The 15,019-nt window shown below is 45.2% G+C and overlaps 1 protein-coding gene across 1 annotated transcript; it reads left to right on the top strand.

Moving 5' to 3' along the window:
• The first annotated feature begins 4,645 nt into the window (after positions 1 to 4,645).
• On the top strand, positions 4,646 to 12,688 carry LOC144674541 (neuropeptides capa receptor-like). The gene is made up of 2 exons (XM_078535842.1): positions 4,646 to 4,673; positions 11,778 to 12,688. Exons 1-2 carry the CDS (start codon positions 4,646 to 4,648, stop codon positions 12,686 to 12,688), a joined length of 939 nt encoding a protein of 312 aa, XP_078391968.1.
• The last annotated feature ends 2,331 nt before the right edge of the window (positions 12,689 to 15,019 follow it).

The following is a 15,019-nucleotide window of genomic DNA, read 5'->3' as shown; positions in this document are numbered from 1 at the left end:
TATTGGCCCCAAATCCACAACTCTGCTCCCCCAATTTTGGAAGGCCCCTCAGTTCATTGGCGTCCATGCCAATTTTGGGCCATGCCATCCAATTTGGGATTGTCCATCAATTTGGCACACCCTTCCCCCACCCGTGCCCCTCTCCACGCTCCCCACCCCTGGACACTTCAATGTGGGGTGCCCCTACTCAATATTCCCTCCCCCTCAACTTTGGGCCCCACCATCAATTTTGCTGTCCTCCCATCTACTCCCAACCCACCCCTCCTGCTCCGAGGGCCACTCATTCATTTTTCAACATCCTTTAAATGCAATTTTCCTCTCCCTGCAAATCGCCCCCTCCCGGAACATTCCTTCTGCAACATTTTCTCCTTTCAATTTATTTCCTGAAAATCTTCACTTCCCCTCCCCTCCTCCCCACTCAGGACAAAATTTATCAACCCTTCAAATATTGTCCCAATTCTATTCTGAATTTTTTAATTCATTCACGGGACATGGGCTTCGCTGGCTGGGCGCTGCATTTATTGCACATCCCTAATTGCCCCTTGAGAAGGTGGTGGTGAGCTGCCTTCTTGAGCCGCTGCTGTCCACTGTGGTGTAGGTACATCCACAGTGCTATTAGGGAGGGAGTTCCAGGATTTTGACCCAGCGACAGTGAAGGAACGGCCGATATATTCCCAAGTCAGGATGGTGAGTGGTTTGGAGGGGTACTTCCAGGTGGTGGTGTTCCCCATGTGTCTGCTGCGCTTGTCCTTCTAGATGGTAGTGGTTGTGGGTTTGTAAGGTGCTGTCGAAGGAGCCTTGGTGAGTTCCTGCAGTACATCTTGTAGATGGTACACACACTGCTGCGACTGTGCGTTGGTGGTGGAGGGAGTGAATGTTTGTAGATGTGGTGCCAATCAAGCAGGGTTGCTTTGTCGTGGATGGTGTCGGGCTTCTTGAGTGTTGTGGGAGCTGCATTCATCCATGCAAGTGGAGAGTATTCCATCATGCTCCGGACATGTGCCTTGCAGATGGTGGACAGGCTTTGGGGAGTCAGGAGGTGAGTTACTCATGGCAGTATCTGAGGAGTCTTGAATGGTGCTGAACATTGTGTGATCATCAGCGAACATCCCTACTTCTGACCTTACGATGGAAGGAAGGTCATTGATGAAGCAGCTGAATCTGGTTGGGCCGAATACACTCTCCTGAGGAACTCTTGCAGTGATGTCCTGGAGCTAAGGTGACTGACCTCCAACAACCACAACCATCTTCCTTTGCGCTCGGTATGACCCCAACCAGCGATGAGTGTCCCCCATGATTCCCATTGATCCCAGTTTTGCTCGGGCTCCTTGATGCCACACTCGGTCAAATGCTGCCTTAATGTCAAGTGCAGTCACTCTCACCTCACTGTTTCTGATAACGGCACGGCATTGACCAGTGCTGAGTATCATCGGTTTATAATCCTCAATGGTGTCACTCATGTAAAAACTGGGCTCTCTCACCCTTCTCCAAACGGGCTGGCTGAAAGGGCAGTTCAAACTTTCAACGCAGGCTTGAAGAAGATAACTGGAGATTCCTTAGCAACCAACCTAGGCCGCTTTCTTTTCCATTATAGGTCCACCCCTCACACAACAGCAGGCGTCTCAGCTGAGGAGTTATTGTCGAAACACCGTCTCAGGACCAGATTGAGCTTAATAATGCTGATTTAGAGGGGAAGGTGGAAAGGAGCCAGGGAAGACAGAAAACTAGACATAACTAATACAGTCGCAAGAGGAAATTTACCGTGGGAGAGATGGTATCCGTGAAAATCTTCGGGGATGGACCAAACTGGTTACCGGGGAAATAACTGCGGTGACTGGACCTCTCTCTTACCACGTGGGGGTGGCAGACTGAGTCACACGGAGACATGGTGGACCATTCAAGGAAGAGAGAGACAAGTCACCAAGATTTGGTTCCAGCAGTGATGATGACTGGGTCAGCATTTCCTGTTGAGGGAACTCAACCCAAGACTGACATGTCTGATCCTGTAAGGGATAAGGGTACAGAACTGCAAGTGCCACCAAAACACCTGATGTTCAAGCATCTCCGGAAAAGGAGATTCCTGACAAAGAATCTGAAGTTGTGGAGCTGAGACGCTCCACACGTACCAGGAAACCACCTGAAAGTCTGAACTTGTAATTTCCTTACCCCGTGTAAATACTTTGCTGCCTTGAGAAAGTTGTACTTGTTAATATAAAACGTACGTCCGAGTAAAAGGTGTGGAATGTGGTAATCGTGCTTTTATTAAGTGTGTAATATACCTTTAAGAAAAATTCTTGTAAGTAGGATCACATGATCTTTAGTAGCGAATAGGAGAGTAGCACGGGCTAACTTAGCATTTCGTAATTAGTGCTCAGTAGTGTGGAGATAGAGTTTGAATTGAAAGCACACATGTATTTGCTGCTGATCACCTTTGTAAATAAAGTAAAGGTTTCCACCTACGAAGTGTTTGCAAATCAACTCTATCAGTAGCAGCAACTCGGCCACTACTCACAACATCTCCCCGCAACCTTCTATTCTCCAAGGAGAAGAGTTTCATCTTCTCCAATCTCTCTTCGTAACAGAAGTTCCTCTTCCCTGGAATCATTCTGGTGAATCTTTTCGACACTTTCTCCAATTCCTTCATCTCCGTCCTGAAGTGCGGGGCTCACAACTGGACACAATACTCCAGCTGAGGATGAACTTGTGTCATGTACAAGTTCAACATAACCTCCTTGTCCTTGGGCTCGATGTCCCTTTTAATAAATGCTCGAATGCCGAATGCTTTGTTAACCATGATCTCGACCTGTCCTTCCGCCTTCAATGGCTCATGCACATATATTCCCGGAACCCTCTATTATTAGAGACGTGCCCTTTATTTTATATTGTCTCGCCATGTTCTTCCTCACAAAACGAAATACTTGATATTTCTCTGCATTGAACATCAGCTGCCACTTGCCTGCCCATTCCATCAAAATCCCTACGTCCTTTCCAGTAGTTCCAGACTATCCTTGCCACAATTGTCAATGCTCCCAAGTCTCGCATCGTCCACCAATATTGAATCTCTGCCCTGCAACACCAAGGTCCCGATCATGAGTGAAAACTGGGATAAGCAAGTGTCCCAACACTGACAACCGGAGAACAGCACCCGCCAAAAAATAACTTTCCAAAATCCCGAATAAAGGAAAATAAACATGAAGCACTCTTCCCTGTTTCCTGTCGCTGGGCTAATTTCATATCCATGTTGCTACTGCCCCTTTAAAATCCATCAGATCTCACTTTGCTCACAAGTCTGTTGTGTGGCACTGTATCAAATGGCTTTTGGAAGTCCGTGTCCACCATAACAACAGGAGATCCATCATCAACCCCTCCCTGTTACCTCTTTGAATAAGCACCAGCAAGTCACTTAAACATGACTTTCTCTTAAGAAATGGATGCTGGCTTTCATTAATTAACCAGCGTTTGTCAGTGTGGCTTTGTCCCGGCTTTTACCCCCACACCCCACCTTCCCAACCCTCCCTTCCCCCCTCCCACCCTGCACCCCAACGGAGGTAAACTGGATGGCTTGTCCTTACTGTGCTTCAGATTTGCAATTCTCCAGCTCAATGGCACTGGCTGAGGAAGACTGAAATATTGGGGCCAGTGCCTCTGCAATTCTCACTCTCAATTCCCACAGTGCCCTAAGATGCATCGCATCTGCTCCTGGGGCCTTATTAACTTTCAGTGCAGATAGCCTATCCAACACCTCCTCCTCATGAATGTTATGTTCTCCTCGTGTTCAGGTTATCTTCGCTATCCCCATGGCCTGGGTAGCATCTTCATCCTTGGTAACGACAGATGGAAAGTGTCATTTTAATACCTCAGCTATGTCCTTTGCCTCCATGTCTCAATGCGTTTTTTTGGTCCCCAATTGGCCCCAGGCCTTTGACCATCCTTTAACTATTTATATTCCTACAGAAGACTTTGAGATTCTTGTTTATGTTCATTGCCTGCTTTTTTTCATACTCCCTCTTTACTCCTCTTATTTGCTTACTCAACTCTCCTCCAAAGATTTTATATTCAGCCTGGTTCTCAATTAAAGTCCCAACTGACATCTGCTGTGGACGCACTTTATCTTAAATTATATCCATTTGTCATCCATGGAGCTCTGGATTGGTTTAGTCTGCTTTTCCCTTTCGAGGGAATATACATTGACTGTGCCCGAAAAACCTATTCTTGGAATTCGTCCAATTTCCAGGTTCTGTTTTCCCGCCAATGTATCTATTCAGGCGCGTTATTATCCAGTTGAATTGGCATTTTCGTTAATCATTCTTCTCTGGATTGTGATTTGTGCTTCTCCATATCCAACATAAAGCTAATGGTACAATGACCACTGCCCCCTTAATGTTCTCCCACTGATGCTTGATACACTTGTCATGAAGCACTTGTAGCATTGCCTCCTTTCTCCTTGGATAGGGAACATCCCGCTTTAGAGAAAAAAAATAATCTCAACAAAGTCTAGGAACTCTTTACCCTCTCTGCCCTTTATATGACTGGGGAAGGAGTCATTGGAAGGGATAAAGAGCGACGAATGGGGAGGGACTTTATAATTGGTCCGTATTCTGATGGGGGCGAGGGTGAACAGGTTGGAAACATATTTCAGCGCGGGATGGATCGCGGCATCATCAAGAGTTGGGGTGAGGCTCATTGATCCATATCTGGGATGGGGGTTGGATCGGTCCATACTGACAAGCAGAAGCGGGGTAATGCTTCGGTCCATACCCAGTGCTTACAGGGGTGGGGAACATGAACAGTCTGTTGTCTAGCCTGGGGGAACTGAGTCGTCTCATGCGTCAGTCGATATGATTGCAAACAGTTTGTGTTTCCTTGAAGGGGAAAGGATATTTTGGACAAGGCCAGATTCCGTTCAGTGCGGAGTACGTTTGGACAGGTCTATTATCAGGGGAAATGGTGGCTTCTAACTTCGTGAATGGGAACTGCACATTGAGGGGAAGGGGAGAATTTGGGTGGGACCCTCATGAGTCCATTTCCTCGGGATTCGGGGCGGGGGAGAATGGGGCCAGGCCATTTACCTGGGTGTTGGGTGGCTCTGGGCAGATGCATTTTCCAAAGGCTTGACCCCATTCAGACGGGACGGGGGCCATTTTGACCCATGGGGGTAAGTGGTTTGGAAGGGGTGGAAATCTGCCTGGGGAATCTCACCCGGTGTATCTTTCCCTCCACTCTCCCTGTCCCGCCCCGCTCAGGCCTGTCCCCGATGTATCACAGGGAGGAAGGACACTGTGCTGACCAAGTGTTTCCACCTCTTCTGCTTCGAGCGGGTCAAGACACCGGGTTGACCCGCGGCGGCGCAGGTGTCCTGAGTGTATCACTACCATTGGGGCCAATGGCTCCCAGCGTATCGACACCCGATGAGGCTGAGGTGTCCCCCCATCCAGGGGGAGCAATTGGAGGGGGTGATGTTTCCGGGCAGCACGGCTCCCAAAGCCAAGGGCAGGTCCGAGGGTGACCAATCCCCTGGCTCCTCCTTCTCTGGACCAGTTGGAGGGTCTCTATATGTGTGAGGGTCAATATTAGTTGGAGGCTCCCTGTCAGTTTAAAGTTCTGTATCAGTTCAGGGGTGTGAATCATGTAGAGCCTCTCGATCAGTTGGAGATTCTGTATCATAGAATCACAGAATCACAGAATCACACAGTGCAGGAGAGGCCCTTCGGCCCATCGAGTCTGCACCGACACGTGAGAAACACCTGACCTACCTACCTAACCCCATTGACCAGCACTTGGCCCGTAGCCTTGAACGTTATGACGTGTCAAGTGCTCATCCAGGTACTTTTTAAAGGATGTGAGGCAACCCGCCTCCACCACCTTCCCAGGCAGCTCATTCCAGACCCTCACCACCCTCTGGGTACAGAAGTTTTTCCTATCATCCCCCCCTAAACCTCCTGCCCCTCACCTTGAAATAATGTCCCCTCGTGACTGACCCTACAACTAAGGGGAACAGCTGCTCCCTTTACACCCTGTCCATGTCCCTCATAATCTTCTGCACCTCGATCAGGTCACCCCTCAGTCTTCTCTGCTCCAACGAAAACAACCCAAGTCTATCCAACCTCTTTTCATAACTTAAATGTTTCATCCCAGGCAACATCCTGGTGAATCTCCTCCGCAACCCCTCCAGTGCAATCACATGCTTCCTATAATGTAGCGACCCGAACTGCATACAGTACTCCAGCTGTGGCCTCACCAAGGTTCTGTACAACTCCAACATGACCTCCCTACTTTTGTAATCTATGCCTTGATTGATAAAGGCAACTGTCAAATATGCCTTTTTCACCACCCCACTAACATGCCCCTCCGCCTTCAGAGATCTATGGACACAGACGCCAAGTTGCTTTTTTTCCTCAGAACTTCCTAGTGTCATGCCGTTCATTGAATACTTCCTTGTCAAATTATTCCTTCCAAAGTGTATCACCTCACACTTTTCAGGGTTAAATTCCATCTGCCACTTATCTGCCCATTTGACCTTCCCGTCAATATCTTCCTGTAGCCCAAGACACTCAACCTCACTGTTAACCACCCGTCCAACCTTTGTGTCACCCGCAAACTTACTAATCCTACTCCCCACATAGTCATCTATGTCGTTTATATAAATGACAAATAATAGGGGACCGAGCACAGATCCCTGTGATAAGCCACTGGACACTGGCTTCCAGACACTAAAGCAGCCTTCTGTCATCATCCTTTGCCTCCCACAACTAAGCCAATTTTGAATCCACCTTATCAAATTACCCTGTATCCCATGTCAGATTCATCAGTTGGAGATTCTGTATCAGTTGGTGATTCTGTATCAGTCGGACATTCCGTATCAGTTGGTGAATCTGTATCAGGTGGAGATTGTGTATCATTTGGAGATTCTGTATCAGTTGGAGATTCTTTATTAGTTGGTGATTCTGTATCAGTCGGACATTCTGTATCAGTTTGTGATTCTGTATCAGTCGGAGATTCTGTATCAGTCGGTGATTCCACTTTAATCACTGAGCATCATGTCCACATTTAAAGAGTGCAGCTACATTCCAGAGTGCAGGATAACAGCTCAGTTATGTGTGCGTGTGTATGTATATGATATTTATATATATACATATATATATATATATATATATATATTGGTCAGCCGTGTGAAGGACATCAGTGAAACATTAGGAGATCTCGAGATGGAACTGATGGTCTTTGTGTGTTGAACACCATCGCAGCAGAATACAACTTCTAATTTTAAAGGTTCACTAAATGTGAACAGAATTGTCCACATTTTGAAGATTTCTAATTTAACCTCTGAAATAAATTTTAAAAATATCACTTCACGGATTGAAGCCAATGTCGTAATCTGTTCACTTTAAAATAAAATCTAAGTTGCACAATGATGCATTCTCAATATCCCCAGAGGTGATCCCACAGGGTATAAATTAAGGGCTTTGGGAATGTGTCACCTCACAGTTTAATACAGAAAGATTGTGCACAGCATGAAGGGACACATCACTGCTCAGTGAAAATGTGGGAGACTTTTGAAATTTTGAATAAAACGTTCTATTTGATTCTTGCCATCATTGGTGTACCTGGTAAGTGACAGTAACATTGAAGCTGCATAAATCTGTGTGTGAGCTTCTCTCTGGTTTCATTCTGTGACTGATAATATTGTATCACCTTATTAAGTAGAATTCCTTGCAGTGTCTCAGCAGCTATTTCCGAGTTCCTCAGATCGCAATAAAACTGTTTTTGTAACTCACAGTGTCTCTGAATTATTAAGTTATTGCATTCAGTGAAATGTCGTACAATTTGAATCAGACCTCTGTAAAGACAAACTCTCTGAAGGCAGGTATTAGTGCCTGTCAGGATACAATCACACTGAGCGTGGGCCACTACACAGAGTGACCGTGTATCACTGGGAGTATCTGTCAGTGTAAAATTATACTGAATGTGGGTCATTGACCAGAGTGGAATTCTTGACCCTAGTGACCTTGTATCATTGGGAGTATTTGTGAGTGTAAAATTGTACTGAATGTTGATCATTAACCAGAGTGGAATAACTCATTCTAGTGACCATGTATCATTGGGAGTATCTGTCAGTGTAGAACTGTACTGAGTGTGGGCCACTACACAGAGTGACCATGTATCACTGGGAGTATCTGTTGGTGTAAAATTATACTGAATGTGGGTCATTGACCAGAGTGGAATACTTGACCCTAGTGATCTTGTATCATTGGGAGTATTTGTCAGTGTGAAATTGTACTGAATGTTGGTCATTGACCAGAGTGGAATACTTGACCCTAGTGACCATGTATCACTGGGTAATCTGTCAGTGAAGAACGGTACTGAGTGTGGGGCATTGAACCAGAGTTGAATACGTGACCCCAGTGAACATGTATTACTGGGAGCATTCGGCAGTGTAGAATTGTACTGACTGTGGGTCACCAACTGGAATGAAATAAGTTTGTTCTATTTGAAATCATGCTTTATTTGCTGTGTGATCTCTCCGTTCCATGAAGCCTCTGTGTTTTACCAATGTAATAAATGGAAGAAATGAATAGTTTTGCTGTTTGTTCTAGGTGTTTGGTAATGAGTGTGCAAAGAGCACTGTCGCAATAATTCTCACTTCCCTATTGAACTGCTCCAACAGGAATATATATCAACCAGGCACTGCCATTTTAACAACCCAGCAACACTGTTACGTTATTTGGATCCTCTTCACAATGACTGATTCTTAAACTGTGTATATTTACAGTAAATACTTTACTTTTTCGCATTATTTGATGTCTTTTCCCCTAAATGGTGCTGACAATCTCTGGATTCAAATTTGGCTCAGGTCATTGAATCACCCACTTCTAGGATTGATTGAGGTTTTCCAGATCAGTTCTTCTCAATGTTTCAGAGTGTTTACATGTATCACCTGTACCAATATCTCTCCTTATCTCAGTGAGGTGTGCCCTTGTGAGGACACAAGCCTATAACTGAGGAACAGATATAACGGATTTTCAGAATAGAGAGATCAGACCGAGTGCAGTAATTAATAAGCTCGGTCATTTTCTAATGATGAAATAAACTGTTCAATTGTCTCAATTATGAAGTCATCCTGGGTAAAATAATTGCACCCTCTCCAGTGTATCGATTCCATTTTTTTAATGTAATACAGAGAATGCGCTCTGAGCAGTAATCTCAATTTTGCATAACCAAGATTCTATGTCAGTCAGTCACAGAGCATCGATTTCTTTTCAATCTCATTGATCTAGAAATGGACCCAATTCTTTGTTTGAGTTGTTGAGAGTCTTGATTTGACGTGTGAATGATTCACCTGTTCCCCTGAACCCCGAAGCCCTTGACCCGAATCAGATCTTTATTTTCCATGAAATATTTTAAGAACTTATGTTTCCAGCCGCAATGCATCTGGTGTTGCTTAGCTATATTGAAATTATTGAGCCATTATTTAAAATAATTTTGAAAATTATTAATCTTCCATAATAAATTCAACTTCCTATTAACGTTTCAAGTACACATGACTCTTCTTGAGAGCTAAAGAGAAGTGGAAATGTGATGGCTTTAAACCATAAGAGAGGATGGAACAGGTGGAGTGGGGTTAGGTGACAGCCAAGGAGAGATTGACAAAGATGTGATGGGCACAAGACAAAGGGAATGTTAATGGTAGCGGTAAAGATTAAAGGAGGTGCTGAAAGTGGCATAAAAGTAAGATAGCAGAAGGTGTTAAAAGTAGAACAAGGGGCAGTTCTCTGTGAAAGCACAACTTAGAAACACGAGACAGATGGCCCTGTGTGGGAGGGGATGTGTGGGGAGGAGGGATTAAAAAATGCAAAACATCAAATACAATTAAAAAACCATAAAAAGTAATTGAATAAATAAATAAAAGTTGGATTAAAAAATGGGGTCAGGATGGGGGAGAGAGTTCATGGTCTGAAGTTGTTGAACTCAATATTCAGTCCGGAAGGCTGTAAAGTGCCTAGTCGGAAGATGAGGTGCTGTTCCTCCAGTTTGCTTTGGGCTTCACTGGAACAATGCAGCAGGCCAAGGACGGACATGTGGGCAAGAGAGCAGGGCGGAGTGTTAAAATGGCAAGCGACAGGGAGGTCTGGGTGATGCTTGCGGACAGACCGAAGGTGTTCTGCAAAGTGGTCACCCAGTCTGCGTTTGGTCTCTCCAATGTAGAGGAAACTGCATTGGGAGCAATGAATGCAGTAGACTAGACTGAGAGAAGTGCAAGTGAAATGCTGCTTCACTTGAAAGGAGTGTTTGGGCCCTTGGACAGTGAGGAGAGGGGAGGTAAATGGGCTGGTGCAGCACCTTCTGCGATAGCATGGGAAGGTGCCGTGGGTGGAGGTGGGGAGTAGGGGGTGATGGAGGAGTGGCCCAGAGTGTTAAGGAGCGAGTGGTCTCTATGGAATGCAGACGGGGGCGGTGGTGAGGGAGACATGTGTTGGTGGTGACATCATGCTGGATTTGATGGAAATGGGGAAGGATGATCTTTTGAATGCGGAGGCTGGTGGGGTGAAAAGTGAGGACAAGGGGGACCCTATCATGGTTCCGGGAGAGAGAGGAAGGTCTGAGAGCAGAAGTGATGGAGGAACTGAACCTGAGCTATCTAAAATCATGGCCGATTTCTGATTCTGCACGGGATCCAGTCCTGGGTGGGAACAAATCCAAGGGAATATCTGAATCTGGGAATGGGTCGGGCAATGCAGAACAAGTTAGATCAAATCCTATGGCGTGGTCTTAACCTGGTGATGTTCCGAACGTAGTGAGGGTCTGGATCTGGGGAGGGTCTGAACCCGGGGATGGTCAGCCTCGGGGATGGTCCAAACCCAACCTCATTACAGCCTTGGTTCAAACATGGCCAAAACAGCTGAATTCCCGAGGTGAGGTGACTGTGACTGCACTTGACATCATGGCAGCATTTGACCGAAAATGGCATCAAGGAGCCCTAGCAAAACTGGGGTCTATGGGAATCAGGGGGGACACTCTCCGCTGGTTGGAGTCATACTGAGCACAAAGGAAGATGTGGGTAGGTGCTATGGTTCTGAACACCAATCGCAGATGGCTCTGGATGGGTTGGAGGGTCCGATGAGGAAACACAGAGAGTCAGAGTTAAACCCGAAAAGCAACCTCAATAAAATATTTACATTGGCATCAGGTCACGGCTGTGATTTTAAATTTCAAACTCTGATAATCCATTCCCCCACCCCCACCCTCTCCTCCCTCTCCCATACACATACACACACACGCGCGCAGGCACACAGAGATACACAGACACACAAACACACACACACACAGACTCACACACACACAGACTCACAGACATACACAGACACAGAATCACACAAACACACACACACAAACACACTCAAAGACGTACACACAGGATTATACAGACCCTCATACACACACACACACACACACACAGACTCACAGACATACACAGGAACAGAATCACACAAACACAAACACACAAACAACCTCAAAGACGTACACACAGGATTATACAGACCCACATACACACACACACACACACACAGACTCACAGACACACACACATACACACACACAGACACATACCGAAACACTAATACTCACATAAACACACAAACACTCACAGACAGACACACACACAGACCACCCATATTACACGTTATGTGACGCTAAATTCCTGCCCTTAATGTCTGGGTCTGATGCAAAGTATGGTGGATCAATAATTTCCTGTATCCTTTACCTTCTCTCTCTTACAGTTAATTTACTGGCAATTCTGATACTTTCCCGGGGAAAGTGTGGTCTCTCCACCTGCACCACTCGCTACCTGGTGGCCATGGCAACGGCGGATCTACTGGTCATCGTCACTGAGGTCATACTGGGACACCTCAATTTTTATTATTTCCCACTTTCGTTCCTGGACATCACCCCTGTGTGTAGTGTTCACACTGCCCTGCTTCATGCAGCCACAGACTGTTCTGTCTGGTTCACCGTCACTTTCTCCTTTGACCGATTTGTGGCCATTTGTTGCCAGAAACTGAAAAGAAAATATTGTACTGAGAAAACCGCGGCTGTGGTTCTAGCAACAACCGGCGTTCTGCTCTGTTTAAAAAACATTCCACACTACTTTCCACAGGGACCTGGAGAGATAGTCGACAATGTACCCTGGTTCTGTTCAACAAAACCAAGCTATTTTACTGACCCCAGATGGGTGGGATTTCACTGGTTTGGTACGGTTTTAACCCCACTGCTCCCGTTCGCTTTAATCCTGTCGCTCAACGCTCTGACAGTCAGACACATTTTAGTGGCCAGTCGGGTACGTCAGGGACTGAGGGGTCAGAGGCAGGGAGAGAATCGCAGTGACCCAGAGATGGAGAGCAGGAGGAGGTCTGCGATTTTACTCTTCACCATCTCCGGCAGCTTCATTCTCCTGTGGTCGGTGTATGTTATAGATTTCTTATATTACACCATCGCAGGAAGAAAACCCACTGATTACTCCGAGTCTGAATATATATTTGGTCAAGCCGGATTTGTGCTGAATAATCTCAGTTGCTGCACAAACACATTTATTTATGGGGTGACTCAGTCCAAGTTCAGAGTGCAGGTCAAGAATTTGGTGAAATATCCACTTACACCCATTATTCAATTAATGAAGAAACAAAACAACTGAGAAGGTCAGCGATAGATGGAGGCAAAGGAGAGATCGTCAATGACGTCATGGACAAAAGGACAGAGGGGGTGTTAATGGTGGCGGTAAGGACTAGAGGAGGTGCTGATAGCGACCTCAAGGTAAGAAAGCAGAATGTGGTCATAGCAGGACAAGGGTAAACACCATGTGAAAGAACGACATGAACCAATGACAGGCGGGCCTTGTGGGCGGTGGGGTGGGATGGGGGGGGGTGGGGACTGTTGGCGGGGGGAAAAAGATCGAAAATAGGATAAAATGTGGGAATAAAACAATGAATGAATGAATAAAAATTCAAAAAAATGAAAATAAAAATAAGTGGATTATAGACAAAAACAAAATGAGAGTGAATATTGCAATACGGGATAAAACGAGGGTGAGGATGGAGGAGAGTTAGTTCATGGTCTGAAGCTGTTGAACTCAATGTTAAGCCCGGAAGGCTGTGCCTAATCGAAACAGGTTATAAATGCAGTAAAGGTCCGTCTGCACCATCCCCAGAGCACGAGCAGAGTGGGTGCAGCACGGGGTTAGGTACCAAGTCAATCTCTCTCTCCACAAAGACCCCATCAAACCACCATTCTTCATCAATGTGTTTGCCAGACTTTCATTAGCTTTTTACAGATTTGCTTAAAAATATTTTCAGAAGTTTTATTTCTAAGCACTTCCCTAATTAACTTACACTTCTTACTACGATTTCCGTAAAACACTGATCACCTCTCTATCTTCGCACTGAACTGTGTTGATGTTCCTGTCATATTGATGGACGCTGTGTGATGTTCTCACCTCCCTGATGGAATATTTGTCGAATTTCCCACTCCGCATGTGTAGGCGCGTCCATCAGCCAGCACAGGGTCACGTTGTATCACTAAAATAACAACATAGAGGAAAAGGTTTCAGAGAGAGAGGCTTTGACAGATTTTTGTTTTTAAATATATTCGCCCCCCACCCCCACCCCAGATATAAGATCTCGCATTGCACAGAGAGATATATACACCGAGACAAACACACAGAGAGATATACACAGAGACAAAGACACATAGAGATATACACAGAGACAGACACACAGAGAGATATACACAGAGCCAAACACACAGAGATATACACAGAGACAGACACACAGAGAGATATACACAGAGACAAACACACAGAGAGATATACAGAGACAGACACACAGAGAGATATACACAGAGACAAACACACAGAGAGATATACACAGAGACAAACACACAGAGAGATATACACAGAGAGAAACACACAGAGAGATATACACAGAGACAGACACACAGAGAGACATACACAGAGACAGACACACAGAGAGATATACACAGAGACAAACACACAGAGAGATATACACAGAGACAAACACACAGAGAGATATACACAGAGACAAACGCACATAGAGATATACACAGAGACAAACACACAGAGAGATATACACAGAGACAAACACACAGAGAGATATACACAGAGACAAACACACAGAGAGATATACACAGAGACAGTCACACAGAGAGATATACACAGAGACAGACAGACAGAGAGATGTACACAGAGACAAACACACATAGAGATATACACAGAGACAGACACAGAGAGATAAACACAGAGACAGGCACACATGGAGATATAAACAGAGACAGACACACATAGAGATATACACAGAGACAAACACACAGAGAGATATACACAGAGACAAACACACATAGAGATATACACAGAGACAAACACACAGAGAGATATACACAGAGACAGACACACATGGAGATATAAACAGAGACAGACACACATAGAGATATACACAGAGACAAACACACAGATAGATATACACAGAGACAGACACACAGAGAGATATACACAGAGACAGACACACATAGAGAGATACACAGAGAGAAACACACATAGAGAGATACACAGAGAGAAACACACAGAGATATACACAGAGACAAACACACATAGAGATATACAAAGAGACAGGCACACACATAGAGATATACACAGAGACAAACACACAGAGATATACACAGAGACAAACATACAGAGATATACACAGAGACAAACACACAGAGAGATATACACAGACACAAACACACACAGAGATATACACAGAGACAGACACACATAGAGATATATACCAAATGATAGGGAGTGATACAGAGACAAGAACACACACAGATATATACCGAGTAATAGAGAGATACACAGAGACAGACACAAAGATACAGAGATGCACTCAGGGAGATACAAGATGCACACACATACACACAAACACACACACACACACACACAGATGTACCAAGTGACACAGAGAGATACAGA

The sequence above is a fragment of the Cetorhinus maximus genome, unplaced genomic scaffold (assembly GCF_964194155.1).
Source record: "Cetorhinus maximus unplaced genomic scaffold, sCetMax3.hap1.1 HAP1_SCAFFOLD_693, whole genome shotgun sequence".
In the NCBI taxonomy this organism is placed as follows: domain Eukaryota; kingdom Metazoa; phylum Chordata; class Chondrichthyes; order Lamniformes; family Cetorhinidae; genus Cetorhinus; species Cetorhinus maximus.
The sequence above is the reverse complement of the archived record's forward strand: the minus strand, read 5'-3'. Positions and strand labels throughout refer to the sequence as shown.